The sequence below is a fragment of the Coregonus clupeaformis genome, chromosome 30, assembly GCF_020615455.1.
Source record: "Coregonus clupeaformis isolate EN_2021a chromosome 30, ASM2061545v1, whole genome shotgun sequence".
Taxonomy (NCBI): Eukaryota; Metazoa; Chordata; class Actinopteri; order Salmoniformes; family Salmonidae; genus Coregonus; species Coregonus clupeaformis.
In genome coordinates this window covers 10,636,312-10,659,455 of record NC_059221.1, presented here as the reverse complement: position 1 = coordinate 10,659,455, position 23,144 = coordinate 10,636,312, and the positions used below count along the sequence as shown (strand labels likewise).

Genomic DNA, 23,144 nt, shown 5'->3' with positions numbered 1-23,144 from the left:
ATTTAAAACTGTATTATAATCTCTCACCATAATAATAGAGTCTTGTATTGCTTGCAGGGTTGATCATTTATAATAATAATATTGTCATTATTTGGTCCGTAAAGGTTAATGAGCCATATCTGTTTATGGTCCAATAACATATTTAAAATAATCCATCTACCTTGCGGATCTGTTTGTACAATTTGCACAAACTACTGTTAATTAATATCATCACCCCTTTTGAGTTTCTTTGCCCATGGGAGAAGTATATTTGGCCCCCCAATTCCTTTTTCCACGCAACTTCATCTAGAATTGTTGAATGAGTTTCCTGTAAACAATGGATATTATATTCCTCTTTGAGCCATGTAAATATTGTTCTTCTTTTGTTATTATCTGCCAAGCCATAACAATTATAACTGGCTATACTTATTTCACCACATACCATAATGAGATACAAGTTTCAAATCTATTTATCATTATATATGTTTGTAAATTCACCAATACAAAATAACATAGTGATTGAGTGTCCATATAGCTGTACCATGATATTTGCATTGCTACTAAGTAACCCTCCAATTGTACCCCCTATTGCAGTTGCTCTTCACCAACGTCATCCTGCATCCTGGAGGCTCTATTGTCAACCAATCATTAGGATGTTTTTCTTTGACCCACCCGAACATGACCAAAGACATGATTGAAAGAGGAACCAACTTTGCACAATTCATGTATACAGTGGATATGTACAAATTCATGTGATATGAGGCGCTCTCTCTCACCGATTGATTGTACAATGTACACATACATTTATATTTTCAGTTTGTGAGTGTGTGATATGGGGGTTTGAGACATTAATTTTGACATTATAAAGAACAACTTTTATAAACAATGGCAACACTGCGACACCCTTGCTGCTGAAACCACATCAGTGTACGACTTTCCCTTGTTGCAGATGCACCTCCCTGACTTGTGTCTTAGTCGGTTGCTTTCACCTTACCACTTAAACGATTGTGTTGCGCTCTGCTTCATTCTAATGGGTGCTTGAAACAGCTCTTAAAGTTACATTTCCTGATTAAAATGTGCCTGCTTGCAAGTCTTTTTTTATATTCGAAGAAGTTTGAGAAATTTCAGTTTTTGCACATCCCTACATAACAAAAATAAAATAATGTATTGAAATAATGTAATGTATATCCATAGACTAAATGTAGAGAGAAACTGCATGATCCTTGGAATATAAAAGTATATTAAATAAAGACTCAAACATATCTAGCTATTATTCATTGTTTTATTCAGACATTATAGTTTAGTTAGAAAGAGTCATGGTATCATCAACATGTGTGTTGCATTACAATCCATTTGACATGGCCACTCCTCTTCAAACATCTGTCATGTTCAGTTCCTGTGTTCTCAGTAAAGGGGCTGTGTCATCACTGCATTGAAATGTTACTGGAAATGATGAAAAATACATCAATTATATTATTAGATTTTAAACAAAATTCAGCCTGGGTGTGATGACAGCATAGCTGGACTGCTGCTATACAGTGGGGGAAAAAGGTATTTAGTCAGCCACCAATTGTGCAAGTTCTCCCACTTAAAAAGATGAGAGAGGCCTGTAATTTTCATCATAGGTACACGTCAACTATGACAGACAAATTGAGAATTTTTCTTCTAGAAAATCACATTGTAGGATTTTTAATGAATTTATTTGTAAATTATGGTGGAAAATAAGTATTTGGTCACCTACAAACAAGCAAGATTTCTGGCTCTCACAGACCTGTAACTTCTTCTTTAAGAGGCTCCTCTGTCCTCCACTCGTTACCTGTATTAATGGCACCTGTTTGAATACATGTCCAGGCCCGTCTGAAGTTTGCTAGAGTGCATTTGGATGATCCAGAAGAGGATTGGGAGAATGTCATATGGTCAGATGAAACCAAAATAGAACTTTTTGGTAAAAACTCAACTCGTCGTGTTTGGAGGACAAAGAATGCTGAGTTGCATCCAAAGAACACCATACCTACTGTGAAGCATGGGGGTGGAAACATCATGCTTTGGGGCTGTTTTTTCTGCAAAGGGACCAGGACGACTGATCCGTGTAAAGGAAAGAATGAATGGGGCCATGTATCGTGAGATTTTGAGTGAAAACCTCCTTCCATCAGCAAGGGCATTGAAGATGAAACGTGGCTGGGTCTTTCAGCATGACAATGATCCCAAACACACCGCCCGGCAACGAAGGAGTGGCTTCGTAAGAAGCATTTCAAGATCCTGGAGTGGCCTAGCCAGTCTCCAGATCTCAATCCCATAGAAAATCTTTGGAGGGAGTTGAAAGTCCGTGTTGCCCAGCGACAGCCCCAAAACATCACTGCTCTAGAGGAGATCTGCATGGAGGAATGGGCCAAAATACCAGCAACAGTGTGTGAAAACCTTGTGAAGACTTACAGAAAACGTTTGACCTGTGTCATTGCCAACAAATGGTATATAACAAAGTATTGAGAAACTTTTGTTATTGACCAAATACTTATTTTCCACCATAATTTGCAAATAAATTCATTAAAATCCCTCAATGTGATTTTCTGGATTTTTCTTTCTCATTTTGTCTGTCATAGTTGACGTGTACCTATGATAAAAATTACAGGCCTCTCTCATCTTATTAAGTGGGAGAACTTGCACAATTGGTGGCTGACTAAATACTTTTTTTCCCCACTGTAAGTAAAAGTACTCACTATTGTGAGGGTACATGTCTAAGTGTGAGAGTTTCTGTGCTTCGGTCTGCTTTTTTTTGGACCTTGTGAGGTCAATTTGATGTCTGTTTGTGGTTCCAGCAGCCCTGTCTGCCTCCTGTGATAAAAAGCACAGAGAGCAGAGTTGGCATGGCATAGGAGACCTCTTCTCCATCATGCAATGTTACACACAGGGTTGGGGAGTACGTTACATGTAACTGTACGTGTGAGCTCAATTGGTAGAGCATGGCGCTTGTAACGCCAGGGTAGTGGGTTCGATCCCCGGGACCACCCATATGTAAAAATGTATGCACGCATGACTGTAAGTCGCTTTGGATAAAAGTGTCTGCTAAATGGCATATTATTATTATATATTATTATTAACTGATTACAAAAAAAACGAACTGTAATCCGTTACATTACCAGCAAAAATATTGTAATCAGATTACAGATACTTTTGAAAAACTTGATTACTATGATTACTTTAAAATTCTGAAAGGATGTTTGTGAAAGAAATCTTCATGACATTGAAATCAGCATAGAAAAAATGAGCAAGTTTAAGTTTGTTCCGCCTGAGCGAGCATTTGATGGATCGCGGGAAAAGAGCAGGAATAGGCTTTTGTAGGCTGCAGTTCAAGATACAGTATGTCTCCCAATGTGGTGCGAATGCTATTGGCATCCAAAGATTAGCCTATACATCCAACTTGAATAAATGCTTGGAAGTAAGGATGACAGCAGTGGTGTACTCAACGGGCGACAAGGATATCACTTAGGCCTTTTACACAAGTGTACAAAACATTAAGAACACCTACTCTTTCCATTACATAGACTGACCAGGTGAATCCAGGTGAAAGCTATGATCCCTTACTGATGTCACTTGTTAAATCCACTTCAATCAGTGTAGATGAAGGGTGAGGAGACAGGTTAAAGAAGGATTTTTAAGCCTTGAGACATCGATTGTGTATGTGTACCATTCAGAGGATGACAAAAGACAAAATAACTAAGTGCCTTTGAACGGGGTATGATAGTAGGTGCCAGGTGCACCGGTTTGTGCCAAGAACTGCAACACTGCTGGATTTTTCACACTCAACAGTTTCCTGTGTGTACCAAGAATGGTCCACAACCCAAAGGACATCCAGCCAACTTGACACAACTGTGGGAAGCATTGGAGTCAACATGGGAGCCAGCATCCCTGTGGAACGCTTTCGACACCTTGAAGAGTCCATGCCCTGACGAACTGAGGCCGGGGGTGCAACTCAATATTAGGAAGGTGTTCCTAATGTTTGGTATACTCATATAGCGGAATGATGTGAATCATGCTGCTCCCTCATTTATTTGCACCTTATGGATTGTGGTTGTTGTAGAAGGCTGTTCACAAATGTATAGGTGTATTTTAACCAAATAATGGTTGAATTGTAGAAGTTTAAGCAGCCTATCAATTATTGTTTTTGCAACGAGTGGACAGCCAGTGAAAAATGCGCTCTTGCAACAGCTGCATAGTGCAGATCCCAGCCTTTGGAATAAAAGTTTGAGGGAGTTCCTCCCTTCTAAACTCCTCTGTGGTATTGTGCTCCACACATGTCAAAAAGTAGTTTAATTTAAGTTGACCACGACTGGGGCTTTTATTGCTCAATCTAATTTGTGCTGATGAAAAAAAAAGGTCCATAGGCCTAACGGACATATGCTCAGACATATGCTCAAACTCTGGCATTTTTGATAGACCTAAACAGCCATAGCCACGGAAGTAGGGATGCTAAATCAACCCCCCCCAAAAAAAAGTATATATATATACATGACTTGATGACAGCTTTGTACACTCTTGGCATTCTCTCAACCAGCTTCATGAGGTAGTCACCTGAAATGCATTTCAATTAACAGGTGTGCCTTGTTCAAAGTACATTTGTGGAATTTCTTTCCTTCTTAATGCATTTGAGCCAATCAATTGTGTTGTGACAAGGTAGGGGTGGTATACAGAAGATAGCCCTATTTGGTAAAAGACCAAGTCCATATTATGGCTAGAACAGCTCAAATAAGCAAAGAGAAATGACAGTCCATCATTACTTTAAGACATGAAGGTCAGTCAATAAGGAACATTTCAAGACCTTTGAAGGTTTCTTCAAGTGCAGTTGCAGAAACCGTCAAGCGCTATGATGAAACTGGCTCTCATGAGGGGCCACAGGAAATGAAGACCCAGAGTTACCTCTGCTGCAGAGGATAAATTCATTAGAGTTAACTGCACCTCAGATTGCAGCCCAAATAAATGCTTCACAGAGTTCAAGTAACAGACACATCTCAACATCAACTGTTCAGATGAGACTGCATGAATCACGCCTTCATAGTCTAATTGCTGCAAAGAAACCACTAGTAAAGGACACCAATAAGAAGAAGAGACTTGCCTGGGCCAAGAAACACAAGCAATGGACATTAGACCGGTGGAAATCTGTCCTTTGGTCTGATGAGTCCAAATTTGAGATTTTTGGTTCCAACCCGCCGTGTCTTTGTGAGACACATAGTAGGTGAACGGATGATCTCCGCATGTGTGGTTTGGGATGAGTTGGACCGCAGAGTGAAGGAAAAGCAGCCAACAAGTGCTCCTCATTTGTGGGAACTCCTTCAAGACTGTTGGAAAAGCATTCCTCATGAAGCTGGTTGAGAGAATGCCAAGAGTGTGCAAAGCTGTCATCAAGGCAAAGGGTGGCTACTTTGAAGAATCTAAAATATATTTTGATTTGTTTAACACTTTTTTGGTTACTACATGATTCCATGTGTTATTTCTTAGTTTTGATGTCGTCACTATTATTCTACAATGTAAAAAATAGTAAAAAATAAAGAAAAACCCTTGAACGAGTAGGTGTGTCCAAACTTTTAACTGGTACTGTATATATACAGTGCATTCGGAAAGTATTCAGACCCCTTTCCACATTTTGTTATGTTACAGCCTTATTCTAAAATGGATTAAATTGTTTTTTTTCCCTCATCAATCTACACACAATACCCCATATTGACAAAGCAAAAACAGGTTTTTAGACATGTTTGCAAATTTATTAAAAATAAAAACTGAAATATCACATTTACATAAGTATTCAGACTCTTTACTCAGTACTTTGTTGACGCACCTTTGGCAGTGATTACATCCCCGAGTCTTCTTGGGTATTACGCTACAAGCTTGGCACACCTGTATTTGGGGAGTTTCTCCCATTCTTCTCTGCAGATCCTCTCAAGCTCTGTCAGGTTGGATGGGGAGCATCGCTGCACAGCTATTTTCAGGTCTCTCCAGAGACGTTCGATCGGGTTCAGGTCCGGGCTCTGGCTGAATGCTCTGGAGCAGGTTTTCATCAAGGATCTCTCTATACTTTGCTCTGTTCATCTTTCCCTCGATCCTGACTAATCTCCCAGTCCCTGCCGCTGAAAAACATCCCCACAGCATGATGCTGCCACCACCATGCTTCACCGTAGGGATGGTGACAGGTTTTCTCCAGACGTGACGCTTGGCATTCAGGCCAAAGAGTTCAATCTTGGTTTCATTAGGCCAGATAATCTTGTTTCTTATGATCTGAGAGTCCTTTAGGTGCCTTTTGACAAACTCCAAGCGGGCTGTCATGTGCCTTTTTACTGAGGAGTGGCTTCCGTCTGGCCACTCTACCATAAAGGCCTGATTGGTGGAATGCTGCAGAGATGGTTGTCCTTCTGGAAGGTTCTCCCATCTCCACAGAGAAACTCTGGAGCTCTTTCAGAGTGACCATCGGGTTCTTAGTCACCTCCCTGACCAAGGCCCTTCTCCCCCGATTGCTCAGTTGGAGGCCACTGTGTTCTTGGGGACTTTCAATGCTGCAGACATTTTTTGGTAACCTTCCACAGACCTGTGCCTCGACACAATCCTGTTTCGGAGCTCTACGGACAATTCCTTCGACCTCGTGGCTTGGTTTTTGCTATGACATGCACTGTCAACTGTGGGACCTTATATAGACAGGTGTGTGCCTTTCCAAATCATGTCCAATCAATTGAATTTACCACAGGTGGACTACAATCAAGTTGTAGAAACATCTCAAGGATGATCAATGGAAACAGGATGCACCTGAGCTCAATTTCGAGTATCATAGCAAAGGGTCTGAATACTTATTTAAATAAGGTATTTCTGTTTTTAGTTTTGAATTTTTTTGCAAAAAATTCTAAAAACCTGTTTTCGCTTCGTCATTATGGGGTATTGTGTTTAAATTGATGAGTAAAAAAAGAACATAATCCATTTTAGAATAAGGCTGTAACATAACAAAATGTGGAAAAAGTCAAGGGGTCTGAATACTTTCCGAATGCACTATATATATATATATTTTTTTGTAAATGATTAAACTAGGCCTTTATTTCTGCTGTAATGAGCGGAGAAAACCCCAACCCAAAACATCTTCCCGCGGCAATGTAAACAGCTGCAAATGATCAAGATATCAAAGTGTCACCATCTAAAACGTAAACAACAGGCCTATAGCAAATGTGGCATATGCCATTCATTTTTTCACACGCAAATAGCACTTTCGATAATGCTCAAAGCATGCCATTCCATGAGAGCAGCATTTATTTTTCAACTCAAAACAATGAGCCCAATCAGTCCTCCATAACAACAAAATACATAAACAATAGAGTAGGCTAAGAAGCCCTTAGTTTTTGGGTTATGCTCAGGTAAAACAATTTGACTCATCTATATTTCCATATTTCAAAGTCCTATTCTTGAAGATCAAGGGGTATTTAATTAATTGGAATGAGTAGAAATCTGACAGACTTTGGTTTTTCATGCAAATATATAGCCTAATCGTATTATTATCTGTATTGAAGTTGAAATGTATGGGTTAGAAGCCTACATAACCCATGAAGTAAAATGCAACATAATGTTTGTGTTCTTCTAATGCCTCTTATAGGGGAAAGTAATCAGATTACTTTACTGAGTTTGGGTAATCCATAAATGACGCTGCTGATTACAATTTTGGTCAGGTAACTAGTAACGGATTACATTTAGAAAGTAACCTAGCCAACCCTGGTTACACAGACCTAATTTACAAAAAGCAATGGAAGATGTGTATGTATGTGTGTGTGTGTGTGGGGGGTGGGGCTACTGTTTCCTCACTCACATCTCCTGATGCACTGAGTCTCATCCTCAGCTCAGCATTCTCCCTCTGCAGGACTTTATTCTAAAAAAAAAAAAGGGCAGAAATGTAGTTAAAAATATTTAATTCTGAATTACACTGTATTATGAAAACAGTGAAATTATGAAGGGGTCTGAATACTTGTAATACGAATGCACTGTAAATCACTTTAATCCAACCTTGTGCCTCAGCGCCTCCACAATCAGATCTCGTCCGCCTCCTCTAAGGCTTTCCTCTCTCTTTGTGGCCCGAAATGCATCTCCGATAATGGACACCAGCAGATGAGACTGGGGCGACGAGCAAGAAAATAGAAAAGGTCGAGATTGGCAACTTAAAACCCATAGATGCTTTTAGTGATGTACCCTAAAATCAAGACTGAATGATTGCACTGCACTCACAAATTTCTTGCTCTGGAACAGATAACAGTGGTACATGTCTGCAGCTGGGTGTTTGGCCACAAAGCCAAAGACTTTGGGTGCGGTCGGGATGACGGCACAGAAGGACACGGAGGAGAGGGGGCATGTGTACAGCATAAACTGGAAGAAAGATAAGAGGAAAGAGGTAAGTGAGAATACGTGATAACAAGAGGAAGAGAAAGGAAGATGGAGGATGGGAGAGTGTGCAATTGCATTACACAACAGTATAGAAACGCAGAAACATGTAAGGGGCCCATTTATTTCTGTTAACCAAGCGTACATGTAAATGTGTCCTTTTTAGACTTCATCATATTGAAGCAGTTCCCCCCCCAATATCTTCCATTGGAGTTGGACCCTAGGCTCTCACCTTGGTTTTGTGCTCCAAAATGTCAATCCCGCTCATTGACAAAAACAAAGACACCTTGTTCTTCTTCTGCAGCTTTTCTGTCAACTCTTTGTCAGGCATCTAATGGAGGGCAAAGGACAGGGACTTGGGCAACCACTGAATTTGAATATTGAATATATTATATCTCTGGATAAGAGCGTCTGCTAAATGACTAAAATGTAAATGTAAATGTAATATGATCTTGAAAAAAAATGGTTAATTGAAACCATGTTATTTACAAATGCTGATATGATTGCATGTCTTTTATGTGCCTTGAAAATGTTGCATCTATTACCTACAAAACCATTCAATTACACTTTGTAAAGTCATACTTCAAGGACACAAATAGAGCCAACGTGATTCCTTATTCTACATGTCAGAAAGGCATGATTGTTCTACATAGAAATATGCTATCTGAACATTCCAAAATGTTGAGTCCTGCTGAACGCACCCCTTGTCAACTGTCTAACATTTGACCGAGAAAAATGGTTGGGACAGCTGTTAGGGATATTTACCTTCAGGCTCTGAACGGCCTCGTTCAGGATCTGCATGCCCTCAGAACGGACCACCTCAACACGCCCCAGAAACTTATGAAGACCAAGAGAGACAGTCACAGAAGGCAATAATGTTCACAAAATCTATCAAAATGCCCCCCTAAGCCAGAATAACAATATGGTCCCTAATATGTATTACATTAGGAAAGATTTTAATGGATGAATATTACACTATTCATGCTGTCTTGATGTTAGTGTGCACTTACTTTAACTGTGAAAGAGATCTCATTATCATCCTCAGAGATATCACTCATCTTTACACTCAAAAAATGAATCCGGCTGTGACAGGGATATGCTCCTGGAAAAACAAATGATTGAAGTATAGTATTTCAGGATATTACACCACTAAATCAACAGGTTCTCGTGAAAGGCCCCGTTTCTCAATTACAAAACTGTGGTAAATTTGTGATCTTACCTTTTTTCAGTAACTACCCACACGGTTGTAGTTACACGACTTCAGGTGGTGAGCTTGCTTTGGGTGTAAAGTCTAGTGGGGTTAATGACTAACCAAAATGAAATTCTTCCTTATTGCTCTTCATCTGATATCCTTCAGTTCAGAGTCAGACGCTATCTGATAGCAATAGCTGTATCAACCGCAAACTTTTGCAGGCACTGACATCTCTCACACAATTGGGAAAAATACATTAGGAAAGAGTCATTTTTCAGATGATTTATTATTGTTACAGTGGCGCCACTTTATCAATGCCTTGTCTTACGCGAGTACATACAGACATCGTATTATCCTGACAAGCAGTAGAAGCAAATGGCCTCAAGCAACAATGTAGGAAAACACTTATTGAGTTTGGGGAGGGTGGTGTGTCACAAAAAGCCCAAACAAGACAGAGTCCAGATGTCTCATGACCCCAGCCCTTTCTGGAATTTACAGAGGATAGTTGTGATTTATGGTGATATTCAGTCAGACAATTAAAATGTAGTTTAGAACTTCAAAGCAACTGTATTTCTAAAAGCATCCTATATACACTTGGCTGTGCCAGACTCAAAATGTTGATTGAATGTTCACGTCACCTTACGTTGAAAACCAAATGTTGCAATAACAAGAGAGCCTCTAATGAAATTTCAGAGAATTCCAGAGTTCAGACTTGATATTGTCTGGATCTTACAGTTTCGATTATTGCATGCAGCAGACCTAACATTACTATTGCCCCGAAGCTGTTAACAGCCCCTTTCCCACTAACCAGCGACAACTTTGGCCTTTCCCTTTCAGTATGTATTCTGTTCATACAGTAGAAAAGGGGTCTGTGATAACAACTGTCTGTTTTGGGCTGAACCTCATCTCTAGGAGAGGAAAGTGACAGACTGGTCACTAGACCCAGAGCACAATGAGATGGATGTATTGGTGAGAGGACGGAACAGTCCCTTTTCAGATGTGGTGCGAGTGAAGGATGATGGGGAGGATGATGGGGTCTAGGAATCGTTGACAGACATGTTCTCCACTCGGTGCTGGAGCTGGTCTCCACTTCCCTGCTTCTTCTTCTTCCCTCCATCCTGCTGTTTCTTCTGCTTCTTGGACATCTCCACGTCAATAGGGGCAGGCTTTACAAACTTCAGCATCTCTGTCATACCTAAGAAAATGTACAGAAGAGGAATGAAAATGTACACAGTCAGTTAGGAGTGGGCGATATACCGGTTTGATAGTAAAAACCGGTATTGTGCCGCGCCATGATATGGATTTAGCAATATCATGGATACCGCGATTTATTCAGAATTCATAAATTCGAATTTTGCATCAATATTTTTTTGTTCCAAATTTCAACTGAGTGATAGTACTAAGTAGCTACATCTTTTTTTTTTTTTTTTAATCCAACCTTTCTTGGTTCTTACGAATAAAAGAATGTATGTTAATATGTTGACCTATTTTTATGAGCGCACGTCGCATGCACTTGTTGCACGCATGTAGTGCTAGCAACAAAGAAGTGTGCAGGCAGCTGCAGTTAGGAGGCAGGTTAACTATTGGGGGAAAACTTTACAATCCAGGATGAGCGAAAACACAGAAATTGATGTTGCTCAAGAGCAGGAGGATAAATTGGTTAAGAAGAAAGGGGGCACCTCTGTTGTTTGGAACTGGTTTGGCTTTAAAATCTCCGACCCCGACCAAAAACACTACCCTATGCAAGTTGTGTCGTCGTGTTGTCTTAGCAAAAGGTGGAAACACGACCAACCTGTTCAATCACTTAAAAACATACATGTCCGTGAGTATGAACAATGCACCAGAATGCGTGAGACAGTAAGCCCAGGAGCTCGCCCGAAGACAAGCCAGACTCGCACTCAACAATCAATTATATCATCATTTGCTGCCGGTACTTGCTATGAGAAGACGAGCAAAAATGGATAGACATCACAGCTGCGATTACAAATCACATAGCGAAGGACATGGTACCGATTCAAACTGTGGAGAAAGAGGGGTTCAGAAAGTTGATTCAAACTCTGGACCCAAGATATGAGATCCCGAGCCGCAAATATTTTAGCCAAAAATGCCTGCCACAGCTTTACACAGAATGCTGGGACAGAGTTTACAGTGAGATAAATAACATTCCATTCTTCTCCACTACTGCCGATCTATGGTCAAGTCGTACCACAGAACCTTATATAAGCCTCACAATCCATTACATAGACGGTGACTGGAAACTGAAAAGTAAGTGCCTACAGACGTCTTATTTCCCAGACGACCACACCGGGGAAATAATTGCAGGTGGGCTGAGGGACATACTGTCGTCCTGGGGATTAAAAGAGTCGCGTCAAGTTTGTATGACGACCGACAGCGGATCGAACATGATCAAGGCATTGCAGCTGAACAAGTGGGCAAACCTTGGATGTTTCGGACACAGGCTGCACAATGCTATTGGTAAGTTTCAGGACTGTAGCCTAGGCCTACCCTGTATGATGCTTATTATTAAGAAAAATACAGCTCACATCAGCCATGTACCGTAGGCTAAATCTAAGCACATCAGATTTGTAAAATGTGTAACAGTTGAATGTAAATGCCCGTAAATCCTCAAACAAAGATTAAAAGTTATATTGTATTGTGATTTCTATATAAAAATGCATTATTATTAATTATTATTGTATTGTGATTCGATTATTTTTCACCCTATTATTTTGATTTCTTATTCCCAATTTCCAGAGAGGAGTGTCCAAAACGCTCCCGGGCCACAGGGGTGTGCGATTTCCCGGGCCACAGGGGGTTTGCAAAAAGGTGGTTAGCACGTTCTCATACAGCTGGAAAAAGCAGAAGGCCCTGATGACAGCACAGAATGAACTAAGCCTGCCCCTGCACAAGCTCATCACAGAATCTCCGACAAGGTGGGGATCTCGTCTGAAAATGATGGAAAGAGTCCTGGAGCAGGAAAAGGCCATTACACAGGTCCTGGCAGGGGACAAAAAGACACGGCACCTTGTACCTACCTGGCAAGACATCCAGGTCTTGGAATCAGTCACAGCAGCACTGAAGCCACTCCAGGACTTTACAGATGCCCTGTCAGGAGAAGCGTATGTGAGCGTGTCCTATTTGAAGCCTGTCATCAATCTGTTAAATGCAGAGGTTCTAAATCTGAGCAAGGACGATACAGAACTGACCAAAGAGATCAAGATCAAGGTTCTTGATTACTTGAATAACAAGTACACTGACCCTGCAACAGATGAGCTGCTCTCCATGGCTACCTTTCTAGATCCAAGGTTCAAGACCAGGTACATGTCCGCTGAGAAACTGGAGGACATTAAGTATTTATTCATTTGTTCTTGTTTTATTGCTTCAAATGTAAAGCACTTTGGGCTGCATTTTATGTATGAAAGGTGCTATACAAATAAAGTTTAATTATTTTCATTTTTTAAGGTGAGAGCTGCCTCAGAGACCGAAGCCCTCCTGGTGGAGAACACAGCCCTGGGAAAATCGTCTCTTGCAGAGGATCACACTGACAGGGAGAAAGAAGCTTCCACTGCTCATCAATCAGGCAAGAAGCCCAAGAAGAGCCTTGGGAGCTTCTTTAAGCAGACCAGCAGTGCACCTGCCTCATGTTCAGAGAGGCAGATCATTGAGCAAGAGCTGAATAGCTACATTCTGGCAACGGCAGCAGACAGCGAGTCTGATCCTTTGGAGTGGTGGCGATTTCACGGATCTAATTTTCCACGTGTGAGTTGTCTGGCAAAGAAATACTTATGCATCCCTGCCACAAGTGCCCCTCTGAGAGGGCATTCAGCACTGGGGGCAATGTGGTGACATGTCACAGGGCAGCACTAAAGCCAGAAACAGTCAACATGCTGGTATTCCTGGCACGGAACTTGTGAAGAAAGTTCTAGTGAAGATTTGTTGATATTGTTGATAATTGATGGTTGAGGCTTGAAAGGTTTAGTTTCAAACGGTTAGTTTTTTACATATCTACGGACCGTAGCCAAAACAAACACACGTATTTTATTTTGTAATTACCTTATTTTCTTTATCTCCTGTTATTTTTTATTTAATTTTACTTAATATCTAATTTATATATATATATATATATATATATAGGCCTACCTACCTCATGTTTACGGAATGCATGTTTGCACAATACAAATAAAAACTTTTCAGGTCCATACGGTCCAATGCCTCACTCTTTCTGGTTATATAAGGTTCAAATACATATTTTTCCTTAACTAATATAATTTAACCAAGAAGGGATATTAAAATGTGATTCATATTTTTTACGTCATATATCGTGATATCATATCGATATCGTCTGGACAGTGGAAAATATCGTGATATGAATTTTAGCTCATATCGCCCACCCCTACAGTCAGTATACACACACAAACTGCTTTCATGGCAACACGCATTGAAGCAAATCTATTTAAAAAAAATAAGTACTCTGCGATCATGAAAGGTTGTTTCTTTCTCACCACCTTCCATGCATATGGCACAAGTATTGCATGCCCCTTCACAAAACCTGTAAAAAATACTGTGGCTCACCTGGAGGCATGAAGTTCCGGAGTACCTCTGGAATAATGATACCTTCTTCTGTCTGGTACGTCTCCAGGATAGCACACATTACACGTGTGGTGGCACACATGGTCGCGTTGAGCATGTGCACATAGTCGGCCTAAAGAACACAGGAAGAGTCATGTGAAAACTGGTTCAAATACTCCATTCAACTGTGACTTTTTGATTATGGAAGCAAATCCAGAACTATCAATTTTATAATGGGAGGGTTTTCTATGGAAATACTGGGTACTCTGACCTTGTCCATCATCTTTTTGGTCTGTCCGTAGCGGATACGCAGCCTACGAGCCTGGTAGTCTAAACAGTTGGAGCAGGAGACCAGCTCTCTGAAGGCTGCGGACCCTGGGAACCAGGCCTCCAAGTCCAACTTCTTACTGGCTGCATGGTTCAGAGCACCTGGGTGGGAGCAGACAGACACCGAGGCTCAGACAGACATGTGGCTAGTAAGACTGCTCCCATGGGAAATGTCCATTATGTGTCAAACGTAAATCACGCAGAATAAAGGTAATTGTAATACCATACTATGTGAAGGTTGTTATTAAACGTCAAGTTAACTTGTATGAGTTATGGTTATTGTCATGAGTGGGTAAAATAAATTGTATTATTGATCTAAACTTATATTTCAGTGCACACAGTAAGGTTTCAAATGCCAGCATGACTGGCTTTATAGCATCTACACTCATTGTTGTAGTGTCTCACAGAAGACCTGGGTATGGTCAAAATGTCACATTTCCAAAACGTTAATAAATTATTTCTCAATAACCATTTTGGATACAGACTTCAAAAAGGTCTGCCAAGCATCCTTCCCCCAAAGGACCTTTCTATGGGATTTAATTTCAGGAAGATCCAAAACATCATAAATATTTTGGGGCCAATAGGAACAGGTTTGTTGGGCAGGACCTACCTGAGACTATGTTGACGATGCGGTAGGGGATCCCTAGCGTCTGGTAGAACTCCTCAGCAGTCCCAATCATCTCATCCATCATCTCCCAGGACTTGTTGTCATGAGGAGAGGCAAACACAAACTGCTCAATCTGAATGGAGAGAGTTGATTAGTATTTGACAATCATTAGCAGAGGCCCTAACAAAAACAAAGGTCTGTTCTGAAAAATGTGCATTGCTTGACATGTTCTGTAAATTATCAATAACAGGACTTCTTCAATTAGGCCTATAAAATGCAATGTATTCCAACAAAGCTGTGGCCTTTTCTACATTGACCATGTCTACTTTGAGAAAATGTACACTGACCTTCTCAAACTGGTGCACCCTGAAGATGCCTCGGGTGTCACGGCCGTGGGAGCCCACTTCCTGTCTGAAGCAGGTGGAGAGACCAGCGTAGCGCATGGGCAGCTCCTCTGGCTTCAACCACTCGTCTCTCAGGAAGGCTGCAATAGGTTGCTCCGAGGTAGCAATCAGGTACTTCTCATCAATGGCCGTGTCCTCAGACTTCTCACTGCTCTTCCCAATCACCTGAGAGGTTACAGAGTGAATAATTTACGAAAGAAACACCCACATCAGCATATTTTATGTTAGTCATTTAGCACACTTATCCAGAGCGACTTACAGTTAGTGCATTAATCTTAAGATAGCTAAGTGGGCCAACCACATATCACAGTAAGTAAAAGAGCCAAGAGGTGGCAGAACGGAGTGCTCGGGTTGAGGTGTAGGGTTTGAGCATAGCCTGAAGGTAGGGAGGGGCAGTTCCTGTGGTCCTCTGTAGCTCAGCTGGTAGAGCACGGCGCTTATACCGCCAGGGTAGTGGGTTCGATCCCCGGGACCACCCATACACAAAAATGTATGCACGCATGACTGTAAGTTGCTTTGGATAAAAGCGTCTGCTAAATGGCATAGATTATATTCCTCTTGCAGCTCCGTAGGCAAGTACCATGGTCTTGCAGTGGATGCGAGCTTCAGCTGGAAGCCAAGAGTGAGGTAACATGGGAGATCTTGGGAAGGTTGAACACCAGGTGGGCTGCAGCGTTCTGGATAAATTGCAGGGGTTTCATGGCACAAGCGGGGAGCCCAGCCAACAGTGAGTTGCAGTAGGATGTGAGGTAGGGTCGTACTCTACGGATGTTGTAGACCAGGACTGCCCAACCCTGTTCCTGGATAGCTACCGTCCTGTAGGTTTTTGCTCCAACCCTAATCTAGCACACCTGATTCTAATAATTAGCAGGTTGATAAGATGAATCAGGTTAGTAACACCTGGGGTTGGAGCGAAAATCTACAGGAGGGTAACTCTCCAGGAACAGGGTTGGGCAACCCTGTTGTAGAGCATGAACCTGCAGGAGCGAGTCACTGCTTTGACGTTTGCAGAGAACGACAGGGTGTTGTCAGGGTCACGCCAAGGTTCTTTGCACTGGGAGGGGGAAACCGTGGAAACTCTGTCAAGCGTGATGGAGAGGTCTTTGAGCGGGCAGACCTTCCCAGAGAGGAAGAGCAGCTCAGTCTTGTCGAGGTTGAGCTTGAGGTGGTGGGCCGACATCCAAGCTGAGATATCTGCCAGGCATGCAGAGATGCATGATGCCACCTGGGTGTCAGAAGTGGGGGAAGGAGAAAAGTAGCTGAGTGTCATCGGCATAGCAATGATAGAGACCATGTGAGGATATGATTGAGCCGAGTAACTGACTTGGTGTATAGAAAGAAGACGGCCTAGAACTGAGCCCTGGGGGACACCAGTCGTGAGAGTAGGTGGTGCAGACACAGATCCTCTCCACGTCACCTGGTAGGAGAGGCCTGCCAGGTACAATGCAATCCAAGAGTGTGCAGAGCCTGAGACGCCCAGCCCTGAGAGGGTGGAGAGGAGGATCTGATGGTTCACAGTGTCGAAGGCAGCAGATAAATCTAGGAGGATGAGAACAGAGAGTCAGCTTTGGCAATGCGGCGAGCCTCCGTGACACAAAGAAGAGCAGTCTCGGTTGAGTGAACCGTCTTTAAGCCTGACTGGTTAGGGTCATGAAGATCATTCTGAGAAAGATAGCGAGAGAGTTGGTCACAGACAGCACGCACAAGTGTTTTGGAAAGAAAAGGAAAAAAGTATGTAGTTGACGTCAGAGGAGTTGGTTTCTTGAGGAGGGGAGCGACTTGGGCCATTTTGAAGACAAAGGGGACACAGCCAGTGGTCAGGGATGAGTTGATGAGGGAAGTGAGAAGGTCTCCATAGATGGTCTGGCGAAGGGAGGAGGGGATGGGGTCGAGCGGGCAGTTGTCGGGCGACCAGACCTCACTAGTCGCAGGATTTCATATGGAGAGAGAGGGAAGAAAGAAGTCAAGGCGTAGGGTAGTTCTGTGAGAGTGGGACCAGTGGACTCAATAGGCTGAGTGAATGAGGAGCGGAGGAGAAAGTGGAAAATAGTTTCCTAGGGTTAGAGGCAGAAGCTTGACATTTTGAGTGATAGAAAGTGGCTTTAGCAGCCGATACAGAGGAAGATAAGGTAGAGAGGAGGGTGTGGAAGGATGATAGGTCCTCTGGAAGTTTAGTTTTCCTCCATTTTCACTCAGCTGCCCGCAGCTCGGTTCTGTAAGTTCGCAATGAGTCACTCAGCCACGGAGCAGGAGGGCCTAGCCGTCCGGGAGGAAAGGGGACAGTGCAAGTCATAGTATGAGGAAAGGGGGAGAGTAGGGTTGAAGAGGCAGAATCAGGAAACAGGAGGGAGAAGGATTTAGCAGAAGGGAGAGATGATATGATAGAAGAGGACAGGAGAAGAGACTAGTGGGAGAGAGAGAGAGAGTGAAGATTGCAATGGCGCATGACCATCTGGGTAGTGTTGGGTTGGAGGAAAGGGAGACAGAAAAAGAAACAAAGTAGTGATCAGAGACCTGGAGGGGGGTTGCAGTGAGATTAGTAGGCGAACACCCTCTAATAAATATGAGGTCAAGCGTATTGCCTGCCTTGTGAGTAGGAGGGGACTGGGAAAGGGTGAAGTCAAAAGAGGCAAGGAGGGGAAAGAGAGTTGGAAAGAAATGAATCGACGGCAGACTTCGGGAGGTTGAGGTCAACTAAGAGGCATGAAAAAAATTTGTACATCTGCCCTATCCTGCAATAGAAATGGAAGGAGAATTTGTTTGAAATGCATCATACCTTGTAAAGTTCATCATCAAACTGGCTGAGCTGGGCCACCTCCTGCATGACCTCTTTCCTCATGAAGAAAGGGGTGTAGAGCATTTGGTAGTTCTTGCTGTGGAGCATCCGCAGAGCATAGTTGATCAATGCCTGCTCCAGGAAAACCAGTGGCCCCTAAAAACAGAGAAAGGGAAGAGTCAGTAAGGATAACGATCAAAGATCCACAGTTGAATGGAATTACACCTGGTATGAATCCGCCTGTGAGTATTGGCTCCATGTGACAATTTGTGACTAAGAACTTGCCTTGAGGAAGTAGCCACGGCTCCCTGCCACTATAGCTCCTTTCTCGCCGTCGTAGCCATCGATCATGACTACAAGGTCCACATGGGAATACTTCTTCTGCACAGTACAGTCTCCCCAGGTGCGCTCCACTTTGTTATCAGCATCCTGGCAGGGAGATAACGTCAAGGGAAATTAGAGAGTAGAAAAGTAAACAAAGAGACAAAACAAAATGCAGCTGACAAGACACCAGAATTAGCGTTTTTCTTCCAGAAGCAATGTTTACTTCCATCCACCTCCTTATTGCTGGTGATGGGAATTACAATTCCTTGACACCCACCTCATCATTACTAATTGGCACAGATGGATGTAAGAGGTTTCCGATCTCTCGCAGGTATTGAAAGCGCTCCTCCTCCAGCTTTACCCTCTCACTGTCAGATTTCTGCACTGCCTCATCCACAAGCAGACGGACCTTCTTGATCTGGGTGACCGTGAGGGGCTAGACAGAGGGAGGAAAGAGAAATACTCATGGGTATGGGACCCACAAGTCCAATAGAATCTTCCATAAAGACGTCAATCAGCATATAGATTAAGTGCTAGCTAGCGAGTTGACCTACCGCTAGTGTGTCTACTGTTAGGGCCTCCAAGTTCTGGGCGTCATCTGGGAGAGAATCATCATCCCCAACTGGCTCTTTCTTCTGTATACAGAAAAGCCCCAGAACAGGGTGAACGGTTAGAAAGAAACACTATCTGCACATAGAATTGAACATGACATACAGTGGGGAGAACAAGTATTTGATAACCTGCAAAATCGGCAGTGTTTCCTACTTACAAAGCACGTAGAGGTCTGTAATTTTTATCATAGGTACACTTCAACTGTGAGAGACGGAATCTAAAACAAAAATCCAGAAAATCACATTGTATGATTTTAAGTAATTAATTTGCATTTTATTGCATGACATAAGTATTTGATACATCAGAAAAGCAGAACTTAATATTTGGTACAGAAACCTTTGTTTGCAATTACAGAGATCATACATTTCCTGTAGGTCTTGACCAGGTTTGCACACACTGCAGCAGGGATTTTGGCCCACTCCTCCATACAGACCTTCTCCAGATCCTTCAGGTTTCGGGGCTGTCGCTGGGCAATACTAACTTTCAGCTCCCTCCAAAGATTTTCTATTGGGTTCAGGTCTGGAGACTGGCTAGGCCACTCCAGGACCTTGAGATGCTTCTTACGGAGACACTCCTTAGTTGCCCTGGCTGTGTGTTTCGGGTCGTTGTCATGCTGGAAGACCCAGCCACGACCCATCTTCAATGCTCTTACTGAGGGAAGGAGGTTGTTGGCCAAGATCTCGCGATACATGGCCCCATCCATCCTCCCCTCAATACGGTGCAGTCGTCCTGTCTCCTTTGCAGAAAAGCATCCCCAAAGAATGATGTTTCCACCTCCATGTTTCACGGTTGGGATGGTGTTCTTGGGGTTGTACTCATCCTTCTTCTTCCTCCAAACACGGCGAGTGGAGTTTAGACCAAAAATCTCTATTTTTGTCTCATCAGACCACATGACCTTGTCCCATTCTTCCTCTGGATCATCCAGATGGTCATTGGCAAACTTCAGACGGGCCTGGACATGCGCTGGCTTGAGCAGGTGGACCTTGCGTGCGCTGCAGGATTTTAATCCATGACGGCGTAGTGTGTTACTAATGGTTTTCTTTGAGACTGTGGTCCCAGCTCTCTTCAGGTCATTGACCAGGTCCTGCCGTGTAGTTCTGGGCTGATCCCTCACCTTCCTCATGATCATTGATGCCCCACGAGGTGAGATCTTGCATGGAGCCCCAGACCGAGGGTGATTGACTGTCATCTTGAACTTCTTCCATTTTCTAATAATTGCGCCAACAGTTGTTGCCTTCTCACCAAGCTGCTTGCCTATTGTCCTGTAGCCCATCCCAGCCTTGTGCAGGTCTAGAATTGTATCCCTGATGTCCTTACACAGCTCTCTGGTCTTGGCCATTGTGGAGAGGTTGGAGTCTGTTTGATTGAGTGTGTGGACAGGTGTCTTTTATACAGGTAACGAGTTCAAACAGGTGCAGTTAATACAGGTAATGAGTGGAGAACAGGAGGGCTTCTTAAAGAAAAACTAACAGGTCTGTGAGAGCCGGAATTCTTACTGGTTGGTAGGTGATCAAATACTTATGTCATGCAATAAAATGCAAATTAATTACTTAAAAATCATACAAATGTGATTTTCTGGGTTTTTGTTTCAGATTCCGTCTCTCACAGTTGAAGTGTACCTATGATAAAAATTACAGACCTCTACATGCTTTGTAAGTAGGAAAACCTGCAAAATCGGCAGTGTATCAAATACTTGTTCTCCCCACTGTACTTTCAGAATGAGGTGGGGAACAGGTAGCCATGTAACGTAAGGTTATGTAAAGACTGAGGGGTGGCTGGATTGTTCACCAGCATCACAGGATGTCCCCTATACCTTCATTTTCTCTCCAACGGTCTTGCTGCATAAATTCTTTGCCTTGTTGAGGTTGTCGGCAGTAAAACGACCTGGTGAGCATGGAAAAGACAAGGGTCAGCATTACATGCATCAATAATGGTGCTTGTGTCATGGAAGGTAGCTAACGTTATAACGTTAGTGACACTGACAGGCGATATTAAAGCGACCACCATAACGATAACAATGTAGCTGAGTAGTCTACACGTTAAATCTCAGTCAAATCTGCATCAACGTAATGTTACATCTTGTCCCAATAACATCTGTGGGAGATTTTGATGGCTATCGGTTTTACACATACTGGGTGGGGATTGCATCAGATTGTACAGTCAGTGTGAATAGGATGACGTATCGTTTGGGTTTCTCGATAGTTCAACTACTAAACCATACATCGTTAGTTAGCTAGCTATGTGAGACATGTTAGACATCAATCAACTACATGTCAGATATGCGTAGTTAAGGACATGGGTAAGAAGATTGTTGGTTGTATCCCAGGTGGCTAGCACAGCTAGCTAAACTGGCTAGCTACATAGCCATTTGCTAACTAGTTAGCTACCTAGCTAGCACAGGCTACCAACTAGTGAACTAGCTAGATCTAAAAACGTGGACTGGTGTATCATGCTTGAATTTGTCAATTTCTGTTTGGGTGACTACAAGGTCGGCTTTTGAGTACCGCTTATTAGTGCAAGAAGCTAGCAAGCAATGTGGACACAACAGTCATCCGATTGAATGAATGCTAACGTAACGTTAACAAATAACTAGCTAGAAGGCAGAACTTACATTTTCTCCATTCTGTGTCTGCGTGTACCAGTTTATCCACAAGTGACACGTCTTTGAACCTTTTTCTTTGAGTCTCTCTGATTACTTCAGGATCACCGCCTTTATCGGTTCTAAATTGGTCCAAATCAAGCACCATGTTGATACTACTACTACTACTACTCTTCTTCTTCTTCTTCTTCTTATTGGATTTTATATGGCAGTTGGCAACCAACTTTAAGGTGCATTACCGCCACCAACTGGACTGGAGTGTGGACCAGAGACAGTGAAGGTCTAAATCCTATCCAATAATCTGGTTTCCCTAAGGAAACGAAATACATAATTAAATACTACATCCCCTGAAAATTTCCCCAGTAGTTCACTTAATCGTGACTCTTCAACCCCATTACTCCTCAAATCTAATAACAATCGCTCCCTTTCTCTCACATATTTCTGGCACTGAAATAGAACATGTTCCACTGTCTCCATCTCCTCCTGACAATGATCACACCTCCCAGTCAGATGTTTCCCCACCACTTTCAATGTACTATTTAGCCTTGTCTGTCCCAGTCTCAGCCTTGTGACTTCACTTTCCTCCCTTCTCTCTCAACCTGAGGACCTCCCTGCCCCCACCTTTTCCTGGATCATATACAGGTGTCTTCCCTTTCTCTCCCTGTTCCACAACTCTTGCCACTTGTTTTTAACCACTGTTCTTATTAATCCCTTGCCTTCTGCTTTACTGATTGACAATTCCATCTCAACATTAGGATGTTTAAGAGCCTGCTTGGCAATAATATCCACTTCCTCATCCCCCTCTACTCCCACATGAGCTGGTACCCAGAGGAACATCACAAATACCCCCATCTGTTTCACCCTATACAAACACTGCAAAACCTCATACAATACATCCTGTCAGCTCTGAGACACACATGAATTTAAGCTCATCAGTGCTGCACAGGAGTCAGAGCAGATGACTACCCTGTCTGGCCACACCACCTCCACCCACTCTGCAGCCAATAGTATGGCCAACAACTCCATTTTGTAAACAGATAAATGATCTGTTGCTCTTTTCGTCACTGCCACCTTAAACTCAGGAACACTAAAAGCTGCTCCTATCCTCCCTGTTTTAGGGTCCTAGATCCATCTGTGAATATATTCAAGAAAGCATAGTATTGTGTTCTTAAATGTTCACTTACAACTGAAGCTACTCCTTCCTCAACATCTCTTACCCTCTCAAGCAACCCTAGACCTATCACTGGTTGAAGGAGAAACCAAGGTGGGATAGCAGGAATAACCACAGAGGGGCTAAACTCCCTCCCAAACAACCCCATCTCTCTCGCCATGCAATTGCCTATCCACCCAAAGCTTGC

At 42.7% G+C, this 23,144-nt stretch overlaps 2 protein-coding genes across 3 annotated transcripts; both read right to left on the bottom strand.

Annotated features, from left to right (window-relative positions):
• Positions 1-1,247: 1,247 nt before the first annotated feature.
• LOC121545928 (PTB domain-containing engulfment adapter protein 1) lies at positions 1,248-9,747 on the bottom strand. Of its 2 annotated transcripts, XM_041856853.2 has the most exons (9): positions 9,596-9,747; positions 9,387-9,478; positions 9,142-9,213; positions 8,609-8,707; positions 8,224-8,361; positions 8,005-8,112; positions 7,811-7,870; positions 2,697-2,811; positions 1,248-1,422 (listed from the first exon to the last, which is right to left on the bottom strand). In XM_041856853.2, the coding sequence occupies exons 2-9, from the start codon at positions 9,432-9,434 to the stop codon at positions 1,352-1,354; spliced, it is 711 nt and encodes a 236-aa protein (XP_041712787.1). In that variant the 5' UTR covers positions 9,435-9,478; positions 9,596-9,747; the 3' UTR covers positions 1,248-1,351. The 2 variants fall into 2 exon arrangements, with proteins under 2 accessions (XP_041712787.1, XP_041712788.1); XM_041856854.2 differs by lacking the exon at positions 2,697-2,811 and having other exon boundaries at positions 9,596-9,731.
• Positions 9,748-9,835: 88 nt separating this feature from the next.
• Positions 9,836-21,982, bottom strand: LOC121545927 (serine--tRNA ligase, cytoplasmic). The gene is made up of 11 exons (XM_041856852.2): positions 21,799-21,982; positions 21,001-21,071; positions 19,130-19,210; positions 18,853-19,011; positions 18,537-18,680; positions 18,252-18,407; positions 15,419-15,640; positions 15,075-15,204; positions 14,409-14,566; positions 14,141-14,270; positions 9,836-10,763 (listed from the first exon to the last, which is right to left on the bottom strand). Exons 1-11 carry the CDS (start codon positions 21,932-21,934, stop codon positions 10,606-10,608), a joined length of 1,545 nt encoding a protein of 514 aa, XP_041712786.2. The 5' UTR covers positions 21,935-21,982; the 3' UTR covers positions 9,836-10,605.
• Positions 21,983-23,144: the final 1,162 nt, after the last annotated feature.

Excerpts from the sequence above, each read along its gene's own strand:
- LOC121545928 (XM_041856853.2), bottom strand. The coding sequence starts at position 9,434 with ATGAGTGATATCTCTGAGGATGATAATGAGATCTCTTTCACAGTTAAA. Across the intron at positions 8,362-8,608 it reads TTTTGGAGCACAAAACCAAG|TTTATGCTGTACACATGCCC; the intron begins GTGAGAGCCTAG and ends TCTTTCTTCCAG. Across the intron at positions 8,113-8,223 it reads TGTTCCAGAGCAAGAAATTT|TCTCATCTGCTGGTGTCCAT; the intron begins GTGAGTGCAGTG and ends TCGTCGCCCCAG.
- LOC121545927 (XM_041856852.2), bottom strand. The coding sequence starts at position 21,934 with ATGGTGCTTGATTTGGACCAATTTAGAACCGATAAAGGCGGTGATCCT. Across the intron at positions 14,567-15,074 it reads CATCGTCAACATAGTCTCAG|GTGCTCTGAACCATGCAGCC; the intron begins GTAGGTCCTGCC and ends GCTCCCACCCAG. Across the intron at positions 10,764-14,140 it reads CCGGAACTTCATGCCTCCAG|GTATGACAGAGATGCTGAAG; the intron begins GTGAGCCACAGT and ends ACATTTTCTTAG.